Below are 18,831 nucleotides of genomic sequence, written 5' to 3'. Positions count from 1 at the left end.
AATCTATTGCGCACCGTCAGAATTCGTTGCGAGCAATTGATCGAAGTTACCGCCGAAAAACTAAAGTTTTTATTGGAGTTTACTCCTTAAGAAACGATTTGAGTTATAGGGCCCGGTACGGAAATTATATGAGGAGTAAAATCAGGTGTAACACGAAAACTTGAGGCGTTATAGAAAGTGACAAACATATATATTGACCGTGCTGCAGTCTCACTGTATAGTTCACTACCTCTGGTCTGAGAGTTGAATGTGTGCGTATGTTTGTACGTGCGTGTTGTGTGCCTGCGTATGAATTAATAAGACGTGACGTTATCACGTCAAAATATGTGAAAATATGGAAAAAATTGATTTAGATGATAATGAAGAAGAATCCGAAAAACACGTGGATGAGGTTAATTGGTAAGCTTATCGTTTGCATTTATGAATAATATACATTTCAAATACGAACAACTAGATCTTTTATTCAGTGTTTTTATTATTTTTGATTAATTGATTCAATATACATATTTTATATTTATATAATATTTTATATTACTTATATTAACCCTTAGCGGCACACATTTTTCCTTACTTACTATCAACTTGAATTTTGTACTCGAGGGTTTTCGGGGTCGCTGATTACGAATCTGCACTAAAAATTTGGAAATCTTCGACGTAATATAAATAATCCGAATAATTAGATATATGTTTGTTTCTCTTATCATTTTGGAAGATGCGTTCATTTACCCTCTTTTTCTATTCGATATATATCATAATTATCGTTCGTAAGGACTAAACTCCAGTCGTGCGTCGGAGCTGACACACACGCTTTTTTTTTGTAATTTCTCTGTTGTCACTCACGTCTTTTTCTGATGACTTCGTTACGTCTCTGAGGGTCTCACGTGTCCGGAAAAGATTTTCTTATCCTTATCAAATTCCCAAAGTTTTGTCATGCCTGCAGGACTTGACCTCTTGTACCTTTAATCAAACACCTTCTTCATATTCATTTTTCGGACTCCAATCCGGGAGTACAGAAAATTATATCAATTTTCTTCACTCATTCAAAACTATGGACTTACAGAGATGCACCGAGTTGGCATCGTCATTCTAGGTGTTTGACAGCTGCTACTTTGATTTTCAGGATTTCGTCGCATCCACTTTATTTTCCCCACCCCTTCAGTTACACTTCGTGGATGATTACAGAAGGTTTCCAGACGAAATTAGTACAGTATTTTGTTTTTCTAACTTTTCAAAAGCTCCTCATATTTTTAATCAAATGGTCCGAATTATTTCCGCGTGTTGGTTGGCTGTATCCTGGATTTGGAGATACCCTTGAATCAAGGAATACCAATTTTATCGTAATTACAACCTTATATGATACAGAGATATAATGTTATTTCAATAACATCAAAATCAAGTGTATAAATCTGCAAAGCAAAATTTCATCGAAATAAATATTAATTTTGCAAGATGGAAATAATATGAAATGAATCACAAGGGTAAACCTTATACGAAGTTAAAGATATATTGTGATTGATTTGATCTCAATCATCAGCTCATGAACTTAAGTGTATGACATATTATTTTTAAATAATAATTCTTTAAGAAATCAATAAAATTTCCATCCAGCTCGCAAACTTAAATCGTTCCAATATAGTGAAGAAAATTTTATTCGGCTCAGATGATCAATGAGAAAACTGAACGGTTCGCTGCTTTGAACTGAATTTTTCATTTTGAATTGCCATGAATGGTTAAAATTATGCAACGTTCATTTATAGTTTATTATATTCTGTTTTCGTACAATATTTTCATTGAAGGTACCAGGGTGTCCACTAAATAGGTAGGTAATGAAATAAAAAGAATAAATTACCTATATACGATTTAGTTGCATCGGTTTTTTTTTATTACAAATTTTCCTATCATTCTCACTCCTCATTGCTTGTAGTCTCATAATTTTCAACGAATTTCAACTTCCACAAATACCGACGTGCGTAAGAATTTTCAAGCTTGATTCGGAAATTATGTTTAAAAAAAATGGTATAATCTGACGAAACTGTTGCCAGTTAAAGATTGTTTTTTCTGCTTCCAGCTATTGGACTTCAGATCCAGGCGGCTTGGTTTAATTAATTCGTATTATAATAACCCCGCTTTGCAAACACTTCATTACCGACACTCAGCACAGTCGGTAAAACGGAACGTTACACAGTCGACCGAACGCGGATTATAGAAACGTCAGCCGGTGTTTGATGACGTGTTTCAGGTGGAAGCTGTTAACTGTATCCCGGTGAATACAACCTGTGTCAATCCGAAACATCCGAGTTTTATAAATTCAAAAAAATTTCCAACATGTTACGATCAACGTTGATCGTGATTTTGACAATATTCTCGAGCTGCGCAGCTTCTCCTCTCGAGGCTGTGAGCGATGACGAACTCTTAAATCTCATCAGAACCGAGAAACACGTCGTAGTTTATTTCAGTAAGTTATTAGTCACTTTTTAAGAATGCTTTCCACAAATTGTCATTTCAGTCAATAAATTCACGATTCTTTCGTTCCTCGCACTTACAATATTCCTGAAATTCCACCAACATCTGATCCTTGATTCAACAGATCATCTACATGACGTCAAGTTAACGAAAGAAATAAATCTGGAACCTTCACTGATTCTCGTTTCATCAGCTTACGTCGTTACAGAGCTTACAGAGTTAATCAACTTCTGCTCGTGCTATCGTACGATAATAACTCGCAACACTTTCTATTCCAGCGAAAAAAGACTGCGAGCAATGCGATACTATCGAAAACGAGCTGGTCCATCTGAGGGAAGATTTGGTAGATTCGTTGGGAGCATGGGTCGTCAAAGCGATAAGCAGTCAAATGGTGCGTCTCTACAGTCCGAACAAGGAACCGGCGCTGGTATTCTTTAGGCAAGGAATACCATTACTGTACGACGGTGAATAAAGATTTTTAATTTGTACATAGGAGAGAAAAATTGTAATGTAAATTGTGCTAATGATTTTGAATATCGCAATGTCTGTCAAAACACATTACTCACTCATCTTTCTCTTCTAACAGGATTATTGACGAAATTCGATGACGAAAAACTGCTACAAACTTTTACCGACAATAAGGAACCCGTCGTCAAGGAGCTGACCGATGATACTTTCGAACATTTGACTCAAGCTAGCAGCGGCGCAACCACGGGCGATTGGCTCGTTATGTTGTAAGTGATTCGATCATTTTTCATTGTACATAACGCCAAGGAACGTGGAATTTAAATATCTCCGACTTTTCCTCAATTTCATAAAATTTCCTTTTATATAAATGTTTCGAGCATTGATGTGAGGAATCGTTGAAAAATGAGTACATCAAAAAAGGGTAGGATCATTACGCGCGGAATTTATACGAAATTATGGCAGGCCAATATTCCTATTTCACACTGTTTATTTCATAAAACAATTTTCTCCAAGTTGTTTCACAGATGTAATAAAAATGAGATAGTGAAATTTGATCACAAGTTTCATTTATTGTTAGGTAGTAGAATTTTTCATAGCTACTTTTCAAAAGAGCTTCGCCTACCGTGAAAAGAAGCTTTTCTTGTTAGTAATGTTTTTTTAAATTCTACTTTTCACATGTGCGTTCAACATTTTCATTTTTTAAACCAGCTACAGTACAGACTGCGTGGATTGCCAAAGGCTGGGTGCAGTTTGGGAAGCGGTGGGAGCCGAGTTGAAGCAAAGACTTAATGTGGCACGTGTAAACAAACAAACGACCGGCGCATCGACTGGTAGAAGATTCAATGTGTTTGAAGTTCCTACGTTCATCCTGTAAGTCTTGATCTTGTACACACGACGTTTCCATTTGTTTCAAAATATCAAAAACCGTCAGAAGAAACACCAGCATTTTATTACGAGCAACTAAAAATTCACTACTTTGTGTTTTATTTAAAGAATCTAATATTTGAATTCCCATTTCCAGATTCAGACAAGGTAAAATGTATCGTTATCACATTCCCAAGTACGATGTAAAGTCTTTCGTCTCCTTTGCAAAAGACTGGTGGAAAAATTCTCATGGTGAACGAGTTCCAGTCCCGCAAAGTCCTTTGTAAGTATCACTTTCAATAATTGTCATTATTCGAAATTATCGTGATTTAACACGATGCGTAGGAATATTGAGCAACAGTTCACCCGGTGAAAAGCTTCATTGTGAAATTAGAGGTGTTTATTATTTTTGTGCTAAGAAATAATAAGACACAAACTCGACCAGGGTATGGTGTTAAAAGTTTTAATGTCTGAAGACATTTTTTTATTACAAATATTTAACGGTGAAAAGGAATCTTTGCTTGATCAATAACCAGGCAAAGATCTAATAGCCAATAATCCACGTAATACAAGCATCGATACAATTCTTATCCATAAATGTACATGAATCAATATTTTTATTGTGCTTCTTATTCGTAGCTTTTGAAGCTAATGATGCACATTTCCATTCGTTTTTTTTTTCTTTCTATGTTAAAACTATTTTGGCAATGTAAAGAATAATTTTCAATCGCTTTTTCCGAGTGGAGCATTTTTTTCGTATTATTCTTTCATTGCGTGAACACAATACCGACAAGACAAGGCCCGAAATTATCTCCTCCAACAACATATGACTTTTTTATACACATGATAGGCACTAATAGTTTCTACAGGATACTATCTTAGAAACTTTATCAATAGTTTTTAAATCATTTAGATCATCAACTACTAAAAATTGCAATAAATTGCTTAGCTATTAATTACTATTTCACCTATTTGTTGATACTAAGATACGCGGTTTTGTGAACTGTGATTACAATAATTAGACAAAGGTCAAGTGAAACGAGAAATTTGTTTAGTAATGCCGTTAATGCTAATATTATTTTCTGTTTCAGTGACGACTTTACGCTTTTGATTGCAAATTTCTTGCGCGAAAATCCGTGGGTAATGAAGCTCGGCAGTATAACGTTGGGTGTTGTGGTTATTGTTTCCGTAGCATCGAAACTAAGACGCAAGTCCGAAGTTCCTACAAAGAAAGGAAAGTGAAACTGTCTCAGAGACTCTACTTTGCAAAACGGACATGTATATATGTACACTTGAATAACGCAGCGTTGAATTATCATTCGCATTACGCAACTACGAGCTATTCGATATATAAGACAGGGTTATTATTTAATACCCCACGAATCTTTGAATTAGATTGAAAAATTTGATGATATGAAACAGGTATTGTACATTGTGTCTATTGTCAAAAACTATCATTTTTCTACGTGTGCTACTGCAATAAATATTTTATTTATAAATACTAGCCTAAATTTCTTTTAGTCAACATCCTCCGCTCATTTTAGTACTCAGTGCTACGCTATACGCACTACAATAATAGAAAATTTGTGAGCTGTCATAGTTCTACTATTTTTTTGTCCACATGTCGAACACGTAATTATTGTACAAATAGCTTCTTATTGATATATCTGATTTACCTCTGGATAAGCGCAAACAAGTCAAGCAATTACCCAGGAAAGTAATGATACAAATAGTTTTGCTCTTTTCGATTAGTAAAAGTATGGTCGAAAACTTCTCACATGGAATGCTTTCCACATGTCTTTTAGTTTATAAATTTTTACTCAATAACTCAGCAGTGTATTCAGTTGAAACAATCTGTAATATGGTAGTGTACAATTAATAATTTACTTTATTTATTGAACTAGTTATTGTACTAAAAAACCTCGGCACTCAACTTGTAATAAATAAGGTGGCACAACCACGTTTATACGCAACGTGATGTCCCTTATTGATGCATTAAAATTACTGCAGAGCTTGATAAAAAGATCCCCCCCCCCTGCCTCGCATCCTGTTATTCTCGAAGCACCAAAATTGGTTTCAGATGAAACCCTGTGTTAAAAAAATATATTCATCCCTTTTGCATAAAAAATACAAAACTGTAATATGTATTCCAAAGAGGAATTTGATGAGCTATTGAGGAATGTACAATGTACCCAAAACCACCGCGATACCATTATCTAAATACAAAATAGACGCGCGATTGTATTGAAAGATGTGACATTGCTTGCGAGTATCCCAAAGAAGGTAACAGTGAATAAAACCAGGGCTGTGTTTTGCACTTGCGCAGTCTGTCTACGATGCTGGTAATAATCTAACAAAATTTTCAACATTTAGTTTACCATAATTATGTGACTTGATTGTCAAAAACGTGACTAATTTTACGACACGCTCTCAAGGTATTCAAAGTCAGTGACAAACTAACAAAATAACAAACGAAGTGTAGCACAGCTTTTTCAACTCTACATGTATAGCACAAAACAGCATCCATACATCACAAATAACAATTAGAGACCCTGGTACGAAGCGCATAAATATGTGAAGCTTGGTCCATATGCGATAAAATTCGTAAAAAGTTATACATTGTCAACAGAGATGTTTACCCTGAATACAGTCTTAGGGTTGTTCAACAAAATCCTGATACTATTCTCAAACTTTTCCTGAATGGTGGAAAACTCCATCATGTTGCTGGGCTTGGACTCGATCCAGAGTCTATCGAACTCGTACATAAGATAGCAGTAAAACTGATGAAATACTCTAACGGTTGGCAGGGTCTTTGCAGCGTTGTAGACGTGCGTTTTTGCCGATCCATCCCTGAGGAGCCTGAGCGCCATGCTAGTCAAATTGATTCCAACGATGGCAAAGGCGTATCCATATCTGGGATGAATGGAATGCAAGAGAACATGCTTAGCGGCGTTGGGAAATTCCTGAGCAAAGTAGACTAGGTTCTCGAGTCCCAGTATTCCCATCCCGCGAAAATCTGTCTTTGGATCATCGCCCTGAAAGCCGATATCCTGCCACTGCTTGGTGACGCGTCCCTCGAGCGGCTCGTGTGGCATGAGCAGGTTCCAGAGCTTCAGCAGCATCAGTTCGTGCTCTGCATTGTCCGCGTCGTAGGCCGTCCTTCGAAGCTCCTCGACGTGGATGCAGAGCTGACGATAGCCCCAGATAAGCTCGACACATTTGCCGAAGGACCTTGCAAAGTCTGGATGAGCCACAGGGTTTATTTTCTTGGCTACCAGCACCGTTCTGATCGCCTCTTCGAGTATCCCCCGCTCTGACTTGGTGGTTATTTCCCGCCTGTCGCTAACGCCGTCCAGGTAAAGAACCAGCGACTTTATGTCCGGGTTACGGGAATTCCTGAGGCTCTCCTCGACAGCGAGAATCCTCCGAGCACCCGCCGGCTCGCCGTAGCAGATTCGCTGGAGTTCACACATCTGCGTTGTACGATGCAAAAACCATTTGATCAACGGTCGGAAATACCAGAATAACAATGACCATAAGTAGTGATACATCTTGTCGGCGATCGGCGATGATTTTAGAAACTTCACTGTCACCCCCGGCGCTCTTCGGCGCTCAAATCTACTTCGTCACCGACGCTGTGCAGTCCCTTCATTTCACCGTTGATGGGTTCAACCCCTATCGCGAGGATATTTCAGGAGGGATATCGATCAGCATTACTTTTGGGGATAAGAAAAACTGTGACGCTTCGAGCAGCGTCGAAACAACCGGAAGAACCGCGCAGCTCGATGTGATTGGAATTTTTTGAGGTTAGTTACGATGAGGAGTTTGATCGTTGTATTGATGTATACAGACTGTAGACGCGGAATGGCGGAACATGATCGAAGGCTTGTCGTTCCTTGTTTATGAATGGGAATTTGTTTTAGCGCTAAATTTGAATTTCTGTGAGGTACACGGACGTTGACAAGAACGTTGAAAGACATTTCAATCCACTTTAAACAAGGACAAGAGTAATCCGAAGGTGTAGATACAGATTCCAAATGCAAAACATCACGCCAGACAATATAGATACCAAAATTTAGGTATAAGAATGAGCATTTTAGCTTCAAAACATGTCTAATGGATAAATTTGTTGGCGCTCGTTGAATTTGAACGTGCTTCCGCACGCATCACACTATTATACATTATCAAAGAATATATTTCAGCGCCTATAATGAAAATACCACAAATATGCACTTGGCACCAAAGGAATAAAACAGGTCCAATACTCGATTGGAATAATTTATCAAATTACAGACATATACCGCACAAGACGCATCACGTAAAAAAAAAAATGGAATTAAAAACAGCAAATTTTTTACAAATGATACACCGTGAAAATACAAACGCTCAAGGATTTCCATTCATGATTGACGTGGACAGATTGTAATGCGAAGTCTTCCAATGAGGCGGATTAGCCGCAGCGCCGTTTACACTTTTCAAATTATAATCAGATTCGGTGATCCAACTTGAACCGCTCTCTATGCTGGTCGACGGATAATCGGATTGACAGAGATTAAATTTTGCGACAAAGATTTCTGGCGCCATATTGACCTCAGCGTCGACTCTAGCAACACGCGGTATATCACAGTACGTGGTCCTCGTGTAACCATTTTGAGATGAAAAGGAAAAAGACTTCTGAAGCTGGTCCGAAGGATTACCCGATTTGTCAACGTCGCCACCGCAACGATCGTCGCTGTACCATTGCGAAACCATTTGCTTCAAGGGCTGAAGGGAATTCGCATTTTGCCTGATCTTTTCCAATTCTTCGTCGCAGAGACGTTCGACTTCCATCAATTTGTGACGATAAGTATTCGCGGCCAGCTGACGGCGCATGTTGTATCGCTTTTCGGCCTGAGCTAACGCTAGGGCATCCTGGTACTTTGCAAGCTTCTTTTCGTACTCTAGAATCGTTAACTCGCTCAGCGTTTGTTCTGGATTTACGTCGAGAATGTTACCTGAAAAATACGAGTGTTCAAAGCGATTTAGTCGCGGAAGCGCAACTGGAATTCAATCTAAAATTCCAGACTTTCAACTGCGCCATCTTGTGACGCAGCGTAAAACGGTCCACGAAACATGTCTGATTTAACTGTGAAAATGGTTCATTACCAAATTTTCGACTCCGTACACATTCAATATCCCAAGCTAAAAGACCGATAGCTTGCACGAGGTTTTTTGCGCTTAGATGCTAATACGGTTCACCAAAAACGATCAGCTGATTATTTTTTTCGCCGCCATATTGTTGAGATAAAACCATGCCAAAAATTGAACTCTTCAAACTTATAAAAATTTGTCTACGAATCAGGATGTTTTTAAACGACATTGGATGCGTTCCGAAACAAACTAGCAGTGTTTGAAAAGTCCCTAGGCCAGAGGCAGAGCTACTCACGAACTCGGCTGCGCAATGGAGATAAAAAATGTGTGACAGCTCTAGAAGCTAATTTCGGAACGCGCCAATTGAAAAGAATTTGAAAGTTTAAAAACAATTTAAATTTGAGGGAAATAACTGCAGGCCATTTTACACAAAAAATTTGATCATACTTATGTGAAAAGAAACTTGCCATAGTTGGTGGTGTGATTGTAGTAATTAAATTGGATGTTGTCCAAACCGTTGGACAGAGGAGATTCTGCGGCGTATGCTTCGGCCGCTGCGCGTGCTGCAGCTGTGGCTTCTTCAAGAGCCAACAGGTCGCTTTTTTCTTCAAGTATTTGAAACTCGTCACGTTCTTTTCGCCAGAGAGAAATTTCTCTCTGCAATTCTCCTCTCAGAGATTGCACAACTTTATTCAATTCGGATATTCGTTCCTGAAGGATTTTATTTCTTTCAAAAATTTCATCGGAATGAGGCGAAAAGGTTTCGTCACCAATTGCGGTTTCGTTGACAATCGTATCTTTGGACGGCGTTTTTTCAGGATCTTCGATAACCTCCGTTAATTTTTTCAAATCTTCACCGTCATTCGTATGGTCATTTACTTGGGAAAAATTTTGCCGGTCATAAGCCGAGCTGCAAGCCGCCGAACCGCTACTTTCATCCCTCGATAAGGATTCCTCGCTATAATCATCCTTGTCGATCTCTTGTGTAAACTTTTGGTCCGCTTTGTCTTGAATCGACACATCCGAATTACTATCCGTCAGTATATTCGACAGCGATGGGACTTCGTTGTCCATTTAAAATCTTCGTAATTTACTAACGGTTATATTTATGCAATATACCTTTCAAGTGATTCATTAATAACGCTACACGAAGACGCGTAAAAGTTTCAAAAAATTGGATACATGTTTTTTTGTAAATAAAAACTTGAAGTCTTGGTCATATTGTTTTTCAATGACAGCTCCTGCTCGATGACATATGCGTACATCAGCCATACCGCATTCGTATTTTAGGAAACAGCACAAACATGATTCAGAGCTTGATCAGAAAACGCGAATGTGAAACGAGTGACAAATCGGTCAATCCATATGGACTGGGTTCAATACATTTTGTACCACGTTTTTTTTCGAACGAGAATCTTACGAATATGAAGATATATATTGGTAAAAAAATATTACTGACAGTGAAATTAAGATCTCATACAATTTTAAAATATTGTGGGATAAATCGATAAACCAGGAAACACACGTGTTTCTTCAAACCGTCATTTTTCAAGCGTTGCATATAACGGGTTTTTCTCCAATACACGAAAAATAACCAAGTTTCTTGAACCTGCATGAGATTGAACAAGGATTTCAGGGATTTAACTTCAAGTGTCGACAATTGTAACGAAGTAGTTCAAACTCGTGCGAAGAAAATTTTATAAGTAATAAAATATTTAAATTTCAACTTTTGATTTTTTCTGAGATGTTCTCAACAACCCGTACGGTAAATTTTCGAAATAGTCGAGGAAATAAAGCACTAAAAACGGCCCAACTGTCGATTTTTTGAGCAGTAAGACGGATTTCAATGCGGTTTTTTGCATTCGCTTCGTAAGAGCGCCTACAAACTTTGTGAACTAAATTGATTAATTAATTTTTTGAAAATGCATTATGGCATTAATAATATGCATTTTGAAAGTGCACTTCCAAGAGACACTAAATAAAAAATTTGCTACTCGGGGGTTTTTGGGGTCGCTGAACACGAATATTACCATGGCAACCGTCTCCGAGGTACCTGGTGCCTAGGGTGGACAGTATCAACGTCTTCTCCTGGAGTTTTGGCGAAAATTGTGATCGAATTTGTCGAAACTCGTTGCTTCGGGGTTTTTGGGGTCGCTGAACACGAATATCGCCACGGCAACCGTCTCCGAGGTACGTGGTGCCCAGGGTGAACGTTTCAACGTCTTTTTCTGGAATTATCTTGAGTATTATCATTTTTACCTCAATTAAAGTATATTGTTCTTAATTCAATCACAAATTCGATCACAATTTTCGGCAAAACTCTAGGACAAGACGTTGATACTGTCCACCCTGGGCACCAGGTACCTCGGAGACGGTTGCCGTATCGATATTCGTATTCAGTGACCCCAAAAACCCCCAAGCAACGAGTTTCGACAAATTCGATCACAATTTTCGCCAAAACTCTAGGAGAAGACGTTGATACTGTCCACCATGGGCACCAGGTACCTCGGAGACGGTTGCCGTGGCGATATTCGTGTTCAGCGACCCCAAAAACCCCCGAGTAGCAAATTTTTTATTTAGTGTCTCTTGGAAGTGCACTTGCAAAATGCATATTATTAATGCCATAATGCATTTTCAAAAAATTAATTAATCAATTTAGTTCACAAAGCTTGTAGGCGCTCTTACGAAGCGAATGCAAAAAACCGCATTAAAATCCGTCTTACTGCTCAAAAAATCGACAGTCCATTGCTTTATTTCCTCGACTAAAAGCCATATTCGATAGAACAAATTTACGCGCAAGAATTATAAACCGAAGCCTAAGAATTGGTTGAATACAAAGCGCAATTTCTGTCGTAGTCTATGTCAATTAATACACGTATGACACATGGGTTTTAATTTTATAAATTCTAATTACAATTCCTCAGTTTCAAATTTGCTTGCGCTTTCGCAATATTTTTAATGACATTATCGCACAGTCTTGATAGAAGAATGAACCAAAAATTTGCAATTATTGACTCAGGACACAAGTTGTACAGAAACGAACGGGACTGCAAATTTATTTATTTGATTGTATTTGTAAAAATTAATTAACCGGAGAACAATCACGCTTATATCACGCATTGCAAGCGTTAGAAAAAGTTACGCAACCTAGGCTCTTTTCATGTTTTATGGAAGATATCTGGAATCATCTGTGAAAATACCGAGTATTTTATCAAACTTTAAATGCGCCAAACGTATTTCGCCGAATAATGGATTGTAAACAGAATTAAAAGGCATCGCGTAAGTGCGCGAAATTTATTATTAATTCGGGTCATGTAACAAAAGGCGATGATTCGAGGAGTACGGGATACGTTTGAAAAATTTTGTCCCAATTGAAGAGAGAATTGAAGAGAACCCGGCACAGATTAGCGCTGTCCTTTACATTCAACTTGTATTTGAAAGCTCCGGTCTTTGTTTAAAGATCAGTCTATTCAAGACGACAATAATTAACAAGCGACCAGCGGATTAAAGTTCATGCGAGATCCCTCTTTGCATTACGGTACTCAAATTCCGTGTCGTTCAACCCGCTCAGAGGGTTCGTATATAAGGCCTCGTCAAAAAATACTAAATTCATTCTATCGCTGATGTTCAGTTTGCCAGCATGAAGACCACCATTGCAGTACTGTTCCTGATCACCGGTAAGTTATCATCTCTAAAGCTTTTCAATAACAGAAGTTTATGGAACATCAAATATAAATAAGCACGCAAACCTTTTTTCACAATTTGTGATATTAAACGAACCGGAATTGCAATTACTCAAATAAAACCTGGCGAATTTGTTGTACAATCTTCTAATAATTTGTATAATCTTTGGAAAACTCTCGCAGTTTTGTCGTAGAATTTTTCATAGATCGCGTTAATTTTGCCCGATACATATCTGAGTTTTTCTTTTTTTTCCTGCTTGTTTTTACTTCTCTGTAATCCTGCGGTCTTAATTTCTGTAAAAGTTAATCATTTTTCGTAGATTACCGTGTACTTTTTGGCAGGGTATTTTACTTTTTCGTAATAAATCCCACATTTTCATAAATTAAGCATAGCCTTCTCTCGTTTACGTATTCAAAAAAATCACATTTTCTCCGTACATTATTATGATTTTTCTCACTTGTATTTGAAACTCGCAGCTTTCTAATAAATTTTACACAGCTCTATGGAAGAAAAATCTATGTCGTCTGTAGTCAAAATAGTGACTGTTACAGTTTTTTTTTACAAGACTCACCCCTATTAAGACAAGATGATTCCAGAAACATACGACAGATTCGCTAAATCTGTCCAGATCGTACTCGGAATATGAGAATTAGAACGGTTTTCGGACGTAGATCGAAATTTAGCCGAGTACTTAACTTGACTGCAATAAGTTTTCGTTGTGAGAGAGATGCGACGTCAAGCGGTGTTCAGAAAATTGAATTTCAAACTTTTTCATACATTTTCGTAATGTTATCGTCTTAAAATCAAATTCTAAAATTGACGATCGTCACAAGTTTTTGTAAATTTTTTTACTCTCTCATGAGAATTCATGGAGTTCATAAGAAGTTGTACTTTTCAACGAAATTTTTATAGTACTATAAAGTAAAAAAAAAAAAAATAATTAAATTCACGTTGTTTGGGTCCGAAATTATAATTATTTTTCATAGAAAATTGCAAATTTTTGTAATATTTTGCAGAAGGTAGCAGTTTTCTACGAAATTCAATGCTGATCTACCAAGAAACAAAGATTCATAATCCCTGAGTCCGAAATTGAAATTATCTTTCGTAAAAAATCGTGGATATTTATAATTTTCCTTCAATCCTCGTAGTATTCTACGAGATTCTACAGCAGAAAATTAAATCCACTTTCTATACGTAAAATTCTATGATTTTTCGTAGAAAGTACGTAGATTTTTATAATTTTGGCATAAGAATTTACATTCTTCTGCGAAAAATACAACGATTTTTCATGATTATTTCCATTATTTGACGCTTTTATACGATTTTCTACGTACCTGCAGTTTTTCGTAGTTTGACGTAGAAATTATTTTCGCCATGGCATCACCGTGCGTGTGGATAGATGACGTATTTTTCAAACACGAAACTAATTTACTTCTCATCATTGATTGTTTCAGCCACGGCATCTGCTGTCGAGTGGAACGATCTTCGTGGTAATTATTCGTTTACGATTATTAAGATTCCAACATGTAAACATTCTCTACATACATTCTTACATCGGGTGCTCAAGAGACGAAAACTTTCTATTCATTGTTCGTTTACAATCAGAACGAGAATGGCAAAGTTTTCGTTTTTTCATTCCACTTTTCTTCGGGATTCGACCAACATTTCATTGTTACCAAATTTCAGTCACGTGGAAATCACAGTCGGTAGACCCATGCCACTTGTCGAGCTATTACCAGATGCCTCGTACGAAAGTCGATGCCATTTCCGAGGGCTGGGTCGAAGTGTCAGGTGTCACTTCCTTGAATTTGTCCGTGTATTGCCGGGAAGGTGATGGTCGCATCTGTCTCGAATACGACACTTACGGGAACATTGCCGCAATACAGGTGATCATTATTTGCGCGTTGTCATACTCACAGTTGGCCAAACGGCTGGATGATGTACGGAAATTACCAAGGGCCACTCGGTTGGTAAAATTGGTTGAATACAGATGTGTGCCAATTATTTTCTAGGCGGCGATACTCTACAGCGACATCGCAGATCTGCAAAGTAGACACAATCTCTCGATATACAACCGCTACCAGAGCAAAACGATATTCAACGAAAAGTACTTGACGAGTACCGCTTATTTCATATCCCCAGGTTAGTGGCTACATTGCTTTTAAGGAAATTAAAAAATATCACGATTAACCGTTTCCCGAGTTTGCGTGGAAAGCTCTGCATATACGTTTGACATAGCTGGAAAAAAATTTCCTTCACGCACTTATCGAGCCAGTGAGATTTTTCTTTCTTTGAGAACAGTTTAGTTTCGTTACACGGTTACAAAATATTCTTGTACGACTAACTGGCTTTCTTTTTATCCATTCACGATTCACTTATTTGCAATATTCTCCGACTTTTGTTTCGATGGTAAAAATTTGTAGCAGCATTGAAATTTTATGAAAAAAATTTCCCGATGATCGATTCGGCAAATAGTTTCTTTCCTTTCTGGCTATTGACGTTAGAGACAAACCGCGTGTCCATCTAATTATCATCATCTTTTCAGACGATATTGCAGCTGGTGGACGATGCGAAACGGACGGTTTCACCGGTACCGACGGAATATGGTTTGAAACAACGGATGGAATTACAGAAATTCCCAGGCGTGTGGCATATTTGGGTTTTGCATGGAGGGAAGGAAACTGCGTTCCAGGAATGGGTAATCCACCGTTGATCATAGAATATTTTTAATCAATAATTAGTGCCAAATATCGATAAGAAAATGTAACTTCCGGTATTTCATGCAAAACAGTCCAACAAGCACAGAGTTATAGTAGCCATATTCAAACACAATTCAAAAATATCAATGAAGCTGCACGACATGGACGGATATTGTTTCAGTCTGCTAACAGTAACCATGAATATTTGTTGAATGTTCTCTCCGTATTTTAGGCACTCACTATTTTTACGATGTGGGCACATATTCCGAGTGTAGATCCATTCAGCCCTGGACCTTGTTGGCACAGGACGGCCAGCTGATCGGCTTTGCACTACAGGGATTCGGATCAACAACTTACAAAAATAGAAACTACTATGAGGACTTTCCAGCGTCCGCTGTCAAGGCCGCAATCCCGACGGCCCCTAAGTGTGTAATCGATTCGTTTACGGAGTACGGTGTAATTGCAATGCACATTTACTTTGTTTCAAAACCATGGGAAATCCAATGTTGATTGCAACAATCCATGAGCAACAATAATTCTCGATGAATAGAATTCTATAAAGAAGCTAAAATATTCGCATTTGAACCTTTAATTTACACCGTTTGGCAGATTTCCAACAGATACTCGACTCTGTTTTGACACTTTCTCATATTATATCTAGTGTCATACGTAAATGTACGTAAGGCAGATTAAAAAATACTCCGTTTTAAATCTATCGAAGTATAACCTGCAGCTCGTGTATACTTCGCAGAGCTTAAAATTTGCAAATTTAAATTGCTTTCGTTTCGACATAATTCTTACGACAATCGTGATATGCAATCACAACATTTCTTGGATGTAAACGTAACCTGATTAATCCTGTAAGCTTCGGAAGCTTACAAATTAAAAACACGCTACCGTTTTCATTATTTCATTCATTAATTTTTTTTTAGATTTCATTTATACTTTCAGTCGTTTACATAGCTTCAACCTAATACTATATTTATTTTACACAATCGACAATGATTTTTTATGGTATTCAATACTCGAGATTGCTGTAGATATAATTTCAACTCACCACCTAGCAAAGACAATGTCATTATTTCTCCCGTTTCATTATTTTGAAATAATTGTGATCATTCGGTGCCAACCGAATTGCGCACCTTAGAATAAGAATGTACGTGTAGGTTTATGAAAGTATGCGAACGAATAATACCTTCTACGGATTAGATCGTAGGAGTTGAAATAAGTAAACAAGAGATCGAACGGACCGACGAGAGGTCAGACGAACTGATAGTGAAGCAGTGTGTTGACGGATTCGGAAGTGATCGGTCGTAAATGCGTGATCCGTGAGAAATTAGAACGAATAAACTACACTCGATTTAATATTAAGTTGAATAATTTATTAACATTGTTAGCTACGGCCCCTTTGAGTGATTTCTGTCGTGTTCTCCCCTGAAATTTATTTAATAAACGTTTAGTTATTGCCGGCAACCTTTACGGCTATCTCTTTTCGACTTCGCATCAGTCTGTTTCTCTCAGTTCTCTTTGGAAAAGCTATTTAGTGTACGTTTCAAAATTAGCTGGAAGCGCTTAAAACTCCCTAGGACAGAGGCAGAGCTAGTCAAGAATTCGGTAGCACAAAAAAAAAAAAAAAATACAGTATTGCTGATAGCAGTGGGAGCTGAATTCGGAACGTATGTATGTAGTACGTACCTTTCGTGTGCGTGAAGGTGTTGATGTCGAGACTCAACTAACCGCGAGCATTTGCTCTCTCATCGCGTTCGTAACTGACTGCGTTCGGTCCGCTCCTTAGAGCATGTAAGATATATACATGGAATACTCGTTTCTTATACTGTGGATTGGATCGGCTGGGAGGAAACACATCGGCCAATCAGGTATCGAGCGAGAGAGATAGATTACAAGGGATATATACTTTTCTCGCTCTCACTCTTTCGCTAGACTCTGTACGTGCGAAGCTACTTCCAGTAGTATAAGCTCCGAGGTCCGCTCTGAGTGCGATTTCTTGGCTTTTCCATCATCAGCAAAGACAGAAACCTAGGGAAAACGCGTTCAGTGCAGCCTGCTGAAAAGGCTATCAAGGGATCGATTCTGTAATTCCAATTTTCACATTTCCCACCATCGAAGTAATCTGATTCATCTACAAAGTTTAGTCAATCGATCAGAATGCTTGGATGGTGGGAAATGTAAAATGTGAAATTACAGAATCAATCCCCAGGCCTCTGATTCCTCTCTGATTTGGGGTTCGCTTCGATATTACCTGCCAGTGATGTCAGCAATCCTTTATCTCTTTTACGCTGCCGAGTTTGTGACTAGCTCTACCTCTGTCCTAGGGAGTTTATAGCGCTGCCTACTAATTTAAGAACGCAGCCTGGTCGACACGTCAAGGTCAGCAAAAGCGAGTGTGACTGGAGGACCCGGCGATTTTATTCAGGTAACTTTTGACGTTCAAAACACGGTAATTTTGCTGTGACAGTTGAAATCATCGATCGTATTCAGCGCCTCGAACTATGCTAAGTAATTCGATGTAACGTCCGTCTCCCTGCTTCGCTGCGAATCGGCTACTTCAATGTTTTTGTTTACGTCAATTCAAGTACGCCTCACTTCACGTCGCACCGGCTAATCGCGCTTTAGGCATGTGTTAGGGCTTGAATATTCGACGCTGAATTTCCATTGACCTTTCTTTATCAAAACAAACTCACATCGGTCTCAGAGTTTCGTTATCTTTGTCTATCGTGCCCAGAAAATCGAACATTCGTACTTTGTTTTTAGAGGTTATATGCGGATCACTTGAATGGACGCATTTTGCATCGTATTTACGTATTTCTCGCGTTAACTGTCATGGGATTGACAACCCAGGGTTGGCATTCTTTTCTCTGCTTGTTCTTCTGTTTGTGTCCCCCTTTTCCTCCTCATCGCAGTACTCTAACTCTTTCGCCTATTTCAGTGCTGCAATAAAATTGGCTGCAAATCCCGGACGAAAACATGTCCGAACTACTCGACACTATACCTGATGTAGACATCGATGATAATGGGAAGTTCAAGTACATTTTGATCCATGTATTCGACGCCGAGAACGATACGGTCAAGACCATCGTCAGAGGATACCTCAGAGAGTTCCATGGTGAGTCGTAATTCTGCTGTTTTAATCATTTCTATGCAATATTCAGAGCTCCACGAGGCTGACATTTGTTTGATTTCATGTTTTCTGTCCTCGGAGTTCAAGGCTTTTACTTTATTGAAGCATATATATATGAATTGAATTAAATCCATGACAATTTTTATTATAAATGACTTAGTCGTAATGACTTGATATTCGTGAATATTGTTTCATCTCAAACGGTGTAAAACCTGTTTGGGTAGTGCTCGTAATTTTGGGCATCCTCGTCTGACTCGAGAATAAAATTTCTCGTCAGCTGATTCTGCGTCAGAATTTTTCTGCCTGCTACTGTAATAGAGCAATCTGGTGAACAGAAATTAACAATCGAAAGATGAGAGAGATTTTTAGTGTATATTTTGCTTA

The 18,831-nt window shown here is 38.2% G+C and overlaps 5 protein-coding genes across 11 annotated transcripts in view; 3 read left to right on the top strand and 2 right to left on the bottom strand.

Moving 5' to 3' along the window:
• Positions 1-687: 687 nt before the first annotated feature.
• LOC124180284 lies at positions 688-14,075 on the bottom strand. 2 transcript variants are annotated; one of them, XR_006870232.1, is made up of 3 exons: positions 13,944-14,075; positions 1,059-1,310; positions 688-957 (listed from the first exon to the last, which is right to left on the bottom strand). XR_006870232.1 is itself a non-coding variant. In XM_046565604.1 (3 exons), the coding sequence occupies exons 2-3, from the start codon at positions 9,997-9,999 to the stop codon at positions 8,182-8,184; spliced, it is 1,215 nt and encodes a 404-aa protein (XP_046421560.1). In that variant the 5' UTR covers positions 10,000-10,018; positions 13,944-14,069; the 3' UTR covers positions 8,172-8,181. The 2 variants fall into 2 exon arrangements, 1 of the variants encoding a protein (XP_046421560.1); XM_046565604.1 differs by lacking the exons at positions 688-957; positions 1,059-1,310 and adding exons at positions 8,172-8,789; positions 9,393-10,018 and having other exon boundaries at positions 13,944-14,069.
• On the top strand, positions 2,220-5,296 carry LOC124180286. The gene is made up of 6 exons (XM_046565606.1): positions 2,220-2,455; positions 2,742-2,927; positions 3,050-3,197; positions 3,640-3,801; positions 3,953-4,078; positions 4,887-5,296. The coding sequence occupies exons 1-6, from the start codon at positions 2,326-2,328 to the stop codon at positions 5,035-5,037; spliced, it is 903 nt and encodes a 300-aa protein (XP_046421562.1). The 5' UTR covers positions 2,220-2,325; the 3' UTR covers positions 5,038-5,296.
• LOC124180285 (ELMO domain-containing protein 2) lies at positions 4,892-7,651 on the bottom strand. Its single transcript, XM_046565605.1, has one exon. It carries the CDS (start codon positions 7,344-7,346, stop codon positions 6,408-6,410), a length of 939 nt encoding a protein of 312 aa, XP_046421561.1. The 5' UTR covers positions 7,347-7,651; the 3' UTR covers positions 4,892-6,407.
• Positions 12,515-15,879, top strand: LOC124180287. The gene is made up of 6 exons (XM_046565607.1): positions 12,515-12,602; positions 14,064-14,099; positions 14,296-14,495; positions 14,622-14,751; positions 15,155-15,307; positions 15,541-15,879. The coding sequence occupies exons 1-6, from the start codon at positions 12,566-12,568 to the stop codon at positions 15,816-15,818; spliced, it is 834 nt and encodes a 277-aa protein (XP_046421563.1). The 5' UTR covers positions 12,515-12,565; the 3' UTR covers positions 15,819-15,879.
• Positions 15,880-17,284: 1,405 nt separating this feature from the next.
• LOC124180288 (14 kDa phosphohistidine phosphatase-like) overlaps positions 17,285-18,831 on the top strand; it is a 124,532-nt gene continuing 122,985 nt past the window's right edge. Inside the window, exons 1-3 of one of the 6 annotated variants that reach the window (XM_046565609.1) lie at positions 17,285-17,551; positions 17,642-17,742; positions 18,256-18,432. In XM_046565609.1, the coding sequence (XP_046421565.1) occupies positions 18,294-18,432 (139 nt within the window). In that variant the 5' untranslated portion in view covers positions 17,285-17,551; positions 17,642-17,742; positions 18,256-18,293. The other 5 variants (XM_046565610.1, XM_046565611.1, XM_046565614.1 and 2 more) reach the window with 5 other exon arrangements.

This window comes from Neodiprion fabricii, chromosome 4 (genome assembly GCF_021155785.1).
Source record: "Neodiprion fabricii isolate iyNeoFabr1 chromosome 4, iyNeoFabr1.1, whole genome shotgun sequence".
Classification (NCBI taxonomy): domain Eukaryota; kingdom Metazoa; phylum Arthropoda; class Insecta; order Hymenoptera; family Diprionidae; genus Neodiprion; species Neodiprion fabricii.
This window is presented reverse-complemented; position numbering and strand designations above follow the sequence as displayed.

Bases quoted from the DNA above. Each gene is read 5' to 3' on its own strand.
- LOC124180286 (XM_046565606.1), top strand. From the start codon at position 2,326: ATGTTACGATCAACGTTGATCGTGATTTTGACAATATTCTCGAGCTGC. The intron at 3,198-3,639 runs GTAAGTGATTCG...TTTTTAAACCAG, and splicing joins GGCGATTGGCTCGTTATGTT to CTACAGTACAGACTGCGTGG. The intron at 4,079-4,886 runs GTAAGTATCACT...TTTCTGTTTCAG, and splicing joins CCAGTCCCGCAAAGTCCTTT to TGACGACTTTACGCTTTTGA.
- LOC124180285 (XM_046565605.1), bottom strand. From the start codon at position 7,346: ATGTATCACTACTTATGGTCATTGTTATTCTGGTATTTCCGACCGTTG.
- LOC124180284 (XM_046565604.1), bottom strand. From the start codon at position 9,999: ATGGACAACGAAGTCCCATCGCTGTCGAATATACTGACGGATAGTAAT. The intron at 8,790-9,392 runs GCAAGTTTCTTT...CGTATTTTTCAG, and splicing joins CAATCACACCACCAACTATG to GTAACATTCTCGACGTAAAT.
- LOC124180287 (XM_046565607.1), top strand. From the start codon at position 12,566: ATGAAGACCACCATTGCAGTACTGTTCCTGATCACCG. The intron at 14,752-15,154 runs GTTAGTGGCTAC...TCATCTTTTCAG, and splicing joins CGCTTATTTCATATCCCCAG to ACGATATTGCAGCTGGTGGA. The intron at 15,308-15,540 runs GTAATCCACCGT...TCCGTATTTTAG, and splicing joins AAACTGCGTTCCAGGAATGG to GCACTCACTATTTTTACGAT.